This window comes from Rhea americana, unplaced genomic scaffold (assembly GCF_003343005.1).
Source record: "Rhea americana isolate MKP2758 unplaced genomic scaffold, rheAme1 scaffold_97, whole genome shotgun sequence".
Taxonomy (NCBI): Eukaryota; Metazoa; Chordata; class Aves; order Rheiformes; family Rheidae; genus Rhea; species Rhea americana.
Window position 1 is genome coordinate 1319991 of NW_028187166.1, and position 4685 is coordinate 1324675.

Sequence of the window (4685 nt, forward strand, 5' to 3'; positions counted from 1 at the left end):
CAAGTTTCCCGCATGAGCCAGGCGTTAGCTGCTGGCCCCAGAGCAGCCTTCCCCGCCAGCGGCTCCGCCGTCTTGCCCCAGCTCCTCTCCCTCCGAGGTGTCCGAAGCCTCCTTGGCAATCATCCGCGSTGCTGTTTGCTCAGGCGATGTGGATTTAACTCTCCAGCCTCACGCGCGGTGTGTGCATAGGGAAAGATAGATTGCCGCTGCTTTCCAGTATAAATCACATTCCTTACAACACTCCAAAGTAGCATTTTCAACCTCAGGGTGCTAATAGGATCCAGCAGGAGAAAGAAATGTCAGCTAAGTAGCAGGCGCTGTTTGGAGAGTGCAATGGAGCTGATCCGCAGCCGCGGGGCACGCGGAGCAATCCCAGGGCAGAGGTTAAAGAGTTCAGGAGCACTTCAGCCTACTTAATTGCAACAGGCCTCTTACACGTCGCAAGACGGATGGCCGGAGCCGGGCAAGGGGGGCAGCGCAGGGCTAGCAGCATCCCCAGCCGGAGGCACACGGGTGGCCACGGCCGAGGGGCACTGCTGCGGCTCTTCGCCTGCCCGCAGTGTCCCCGGAGCGAGGCCAGCGCGAGCCCCCGCCGCCAGCCCCCGCCGCCGCCCCCCCGGTGCCCGTGAATGCGGATTTCTGCCGGCGCTGGCCAAACCGCGGAGGTTTTGCTGCAGCAGCTCAGCACCACGCTYGTCCCGGCAGATGGGTGGCTGCGAGTAATGCCAGCTGCCAAGGAAATATTTGGTGTTCCCCTGAAAATCTTAAGGGACGTTTTAAGGGGGGGTAATGTTGTGGCTCTTGTCATTTCCACAGCGTTTTTTCCTCTGTTCTCTTTTTTTTTTTCAGTCTTCAGAATCCAAAAGTGTTTTGCGTTAACCCCAGGGTGTTTCTGCTGAGAAGGTGCCTCAGATAATATTTTCAGCAGAGTTTTGGCTCGTTTTTTGACACACACGTGAAARATGCCACCAAAAGCCGATGTTTTGCAACGAAGATGTCATTCAAACGGTTTCTTTGTTTGTTTTTACCTAAATAAAGTTTGGAATAAAAATACTTCATCCTTTTCTCGCAAGTGAGGTCCGTGCCGTTTCCCTGGCGATAAGAGCACACGGCTGGATCTGGCGACGTCCGCGTCTAAGTCCCGGCCCCCCCGCAAGCCCCCCCGAGGCCCCGGAGCAAGGCGCTGCGGAGCGGCGTCGTTCGCGGTCACGTTTTCGCCGTGGCTCCCGTCCGGGCAGCGCCCGGGAAGCTGCCGTCTCGGCGGGACGGGGCGGGCATCGCGCTCCCCGAGCCCCGCCTGCGAGGAGCAGGAGGAGCAGGAGGAGCAGGAGGAGGAGGAGGAGCAGGAGGAGGAGGAGGAGGAGGAGCAGGAGGAGGAGGAGCAGGAGGAGGAAGGCGGCTCCCGGGGCGCTGCTGCCCGGCCGGGCAGGAGGGAGCGGAGCAGCGAGGACCGACGATGCCCTCTCGTGGGAAGAGGCTCGCTCGGCCGGAGGAGCGGGGGGGGGGCCCCGGGGGTCCTCGGGGAGCGGGATGCGGCGGGGCTGCCGGGGCGCTCAGGAGGGCACCAGGGCGGCGAGGAGGGGAGCGAGCAGCAGGCAGCAGCCGGCGAGGCCGCGGCCGGGCCGGGGCGCCCCGGGCGCCCCGTTGCACAGGTCCGTGTCGCAGCAGTGGATCCGCACCCCCGGCAGCTCCTGCTGCTGGCAGTGGCGGGAGGTGGCACAGCCGCTGGTCAGCAGGATGCCCAGGACCACTGCAAGGCAAGCGCAGCGCCGTCAGGGCCCGGCCGCTCGACGCCGCGCCGCGGGCAGCCCCGCACCCCTGCCCGCGCACTCACCGCTTTCTGTTTTAAGGCAGAACCGGTGCTTGAAGCCCTGGTGGGAGTGGGAGCAGGTGATCACTTCTGGCTTAGAGCAGCCCATGTCCACGTATCTGGTGCCGACGATGATGTTGCAGCCATAGCACTGGAGTCCGGACACTACAGAGAACCATGGAAAARACAATTGGATTTTTCCTGGGGAAAATGCTTCCGCTCCTGGCTAGCATTTGCTAGAGCGTTTGCTGCGCTGCTGCAGTGCGTTGCTCAGTGGCATCGAGCATCCGGCCGGAGCAAATCCGTCCACCATACCCGGTGGGCCTAAAAACACTAGAGCATCTCCCGCTAGAGGTCAGTGCGAAATCAAAGATTGGCAGGAGGCCGCCGCCGGGATCCCGCTGCACGGACAGGGGCGCATTGAAGCGGGGCTGCACGGCGTGCGGGGGCTCTGCCCGTTTCGCCAAACGCCCCCGCTCAGAGCGGCAGCGGCCCGCRAGCCAGCCGCGCACGGCCCGCTTTGCCTGCCGAGAGTTTCCTGCGTTTTTCTTCCTTGTACACGACTTTCCTCCCTGAAACCCGAATATCGAACGATCAGGTCTAACCGGCTCTGCGGAGGAGGCATTTCCCGGCTCTGCGCGCGCAGGGCCGCCCCGTCGCGGCCCCGCGGGCTCCCGCGCCGCCCGCCCGGCCCCGGAGGGCACCGCACGGTCCCGCCGCGGCTCCGGGCACCGCGGAGCCCTTCGGGCGCCGGAGGAGCTCGCACCTCTGCCCCGCCGTCTCGCGTTACGGCCTCGCGGGACGTAGGCGTGCAGCGACCTCAGCGGCGCCCTTCGCAGTGCAGCCGAAGGAGATGGTTTCATTTACAGCATTTGCTTTGTTTTTTGCCTCAAAGTGCATTTGTCCTGGGGTCTATCGAGGGGGGGCAAAAGTGGCTCTGGAGCGGAGGCGAGCGAGCGCGCGTGCCCGCACCCCCGGCTGCAGCGGCCTCGGCGCAGCCCCCGGCTCCGCGCCCTCCCGCGGGCTCCTTCCCGCGCTCGGCGGCTGCCTCTGGGAGCTGCCTGCCCTCAACCCRAACGGGAGTTAAGCCATTCCTCAAGTTTCTTAAAAAGAAAATAAATAAATAAATAAAAAGCCTTCAAAGGCTTTTCATCTCTGCGACCGACAGAGTTTAAGGCAAGTGCAATACTTGACGTTTATTAATTACAGCAGCATGTCGCAGACTTACTCTTGCCGTGCCGCTCTGAAGCCCCCGGCCCTGCCGCAGCCCCCTCCCTCATTCGCCCGCCGGCGCTTTCAGGAGCGCCGGGCCCCTCGCGGGGGTGGGCAGAGCGAGCCGGGGCGCGCGTGGGGCAGCCCCACGGGCACCCGGAGCCCCGGCCATGCCCGCCGGCGCGCGCCGGCCGCCGCGACTTCAGCCCCGTTCCCAAAGCCACGGGCACGCGGCTCGCTCCCCGGGGTCCCCCGTCCCCCCCGCCCCGGGGAGAATAAACCGCGCCGCGGCAAGCGGGGTTTGGGTTTGGCACTTACCCTCCGCCAGGACGACCGCCGCGGCCAGCAGCGAGAGGACGGCCCGGGCGCCTGCCGGCGCGCGTCCCGCCACCATGGGCACCGGCTCCGGGAGCCCGCCGGGCTTCAGCGGCAGCGCCAGAGGAGCCCGGCTCTGCTCGCGGYGAGTCCTGCCCGGCCTCGCCACCCCCTCGCCTGTCACCCCCCGCCCACCGAGCTCCCCCCCGCCAGCACAAAGGCGGCGAGATGCCGCCGGCGCAGGGGAAACCGCGCCGAGCGCTCCCCGCTGCTGCGCTCCGCGCGGTTACGTCGAAGGCTGTTTTCCTCCTCTTCCTCCCGAGATATTTGCCTTCAGTCCGTGCACAGACGTGAGCGCCTGTGTGCTACCCTCGGTTATTTCTGTCCTATTTCCTCCGTCCGCGGTCGCTTCCCATTAATACTGCCGCGCAGCAGCTCTTGGAGAGAAATTCTCCCTAATCAAGATTTAGTTTTAAATCCACTTCAAAATCCTCTAATTCAGTTGGATTAGGCAGAAGGGGTTGGGGAGATGTATATTTTTACTTTTTTTTTTCCTTTTTCCTCTCCGAGCAGCTTCATGTCCACAAAGGGAAGGGACCCAGTGGCTGTGTGTGACATATTGTGCTATTTAAAGCGAGCAGGAATKATTTTATTGAAGAGAAGCAGTTGACTAATTTTAAATCCAAAGCAAAATACAGCCTCGAGGGTGGCCGTGCAGTTAAAGGAAAACCGCGACGGGGACGGACGGACATTTGACCGTATTTTCCGCATTTGTGCACCGGAAAGCGGTTGCAAGGCCGAAGGGGGCCGACCCCAGCCCTTGCATCGGCTCCAGGCCAGCTCGAGGTTGGGGAAAGGGCCGAGGTCCTGTGGAGGAAAACACCGCCGGGATCGGCTGCGCGGCGCTTGGGGAAGCCGCCGGCTGTGGGGCCAGGCCCCCGCGGGACCCCCACGTCCCCCCGCTGCCGTCCCGGCCTCACCAGCTCTCCCACGAGCAGCGTCTCGGCTCCAAGCAGCGCTAATGGGACTTAGAGAGCTAATGCTTACTAATAAGAGAGCGCACTCGAATGGGGGGGGATTAAAAAATTAAAATGACAAAATAAGCTGCTTATGTTGCCCATCCAGCGATCGCTTCCAAGCAGCACCCAGCAATTGCCCCGGCACCACCAGCCCGGCCGGGCAGGAGCCCGCGGGAGCYGAGCTGGGGCTCGGGCACCTCCATCTCCATCCCTGGCGGATAAAGCTCCGGGCCAGGGAAGATGGATTGGGTCTGAGCACGTCCACCGTGCTGCTCCAGCCCATTGCAGAGCACGGCGAGGAGCTGTGCTGCCCCATTTCACAGCRGGCA

General features: G+C 63.5%; 1 protein-coding gene across 1 annotated transcript; it reads right to left on the reverse strand.

Annotated features, from left to right (window-relative positions):
• Nucleotides 1–1257: 1257 nt before the first annotated feature.
• LOC146584119 (uncharacterized) lies at nt 1258–3488 on the reverse strand. The gene is made up of 3 exons (XM_085325296.1): nt 3341–3488; nt 1835–1975; nt 1258–1750 (listed from the first exon to the last, which is right to left on the reverse strand). Exons 1-3 carry the CDS (start codon nt 3414–3416, stop codon nt 1554–1556), a joined length of 414 nt encoding a protein of 137 aa, XP_085181422.1. The 5' UTR covers nt 3417–3488; the 3' UTR covers nt 1258–1553.
• Between the last annotated feature and the right edge of the window lie 1197 nt (nt 3489–4685).

Excerpts from the sequence above, each read along its gene's own strand:
- LOC146584119 (XM_085325296.1), bottom strand. The coding sequence starts at position 3,416 with ATGGTGGCGGGACGCGCGCCGGCAGGCGCCCGGGCCGTCCTCTCGCTG. Across the intron at positions 1,976-3,340 it reads GGCGGTCGTCCTGGCGGAGG|TGTCCGGACTCCAGTGCTAT; the intron begins GTAAGTGCCAAA and ends GGTTCTCTGTAG. Across the intron at positions 1,751-1,834 it reads CTGCCTTAAAACAGAAAGCG|TGGTCCTGGGCATCCTGCTG; the intron begins GTGAGTGCGCGG and ends CTTGCCTTGCAG.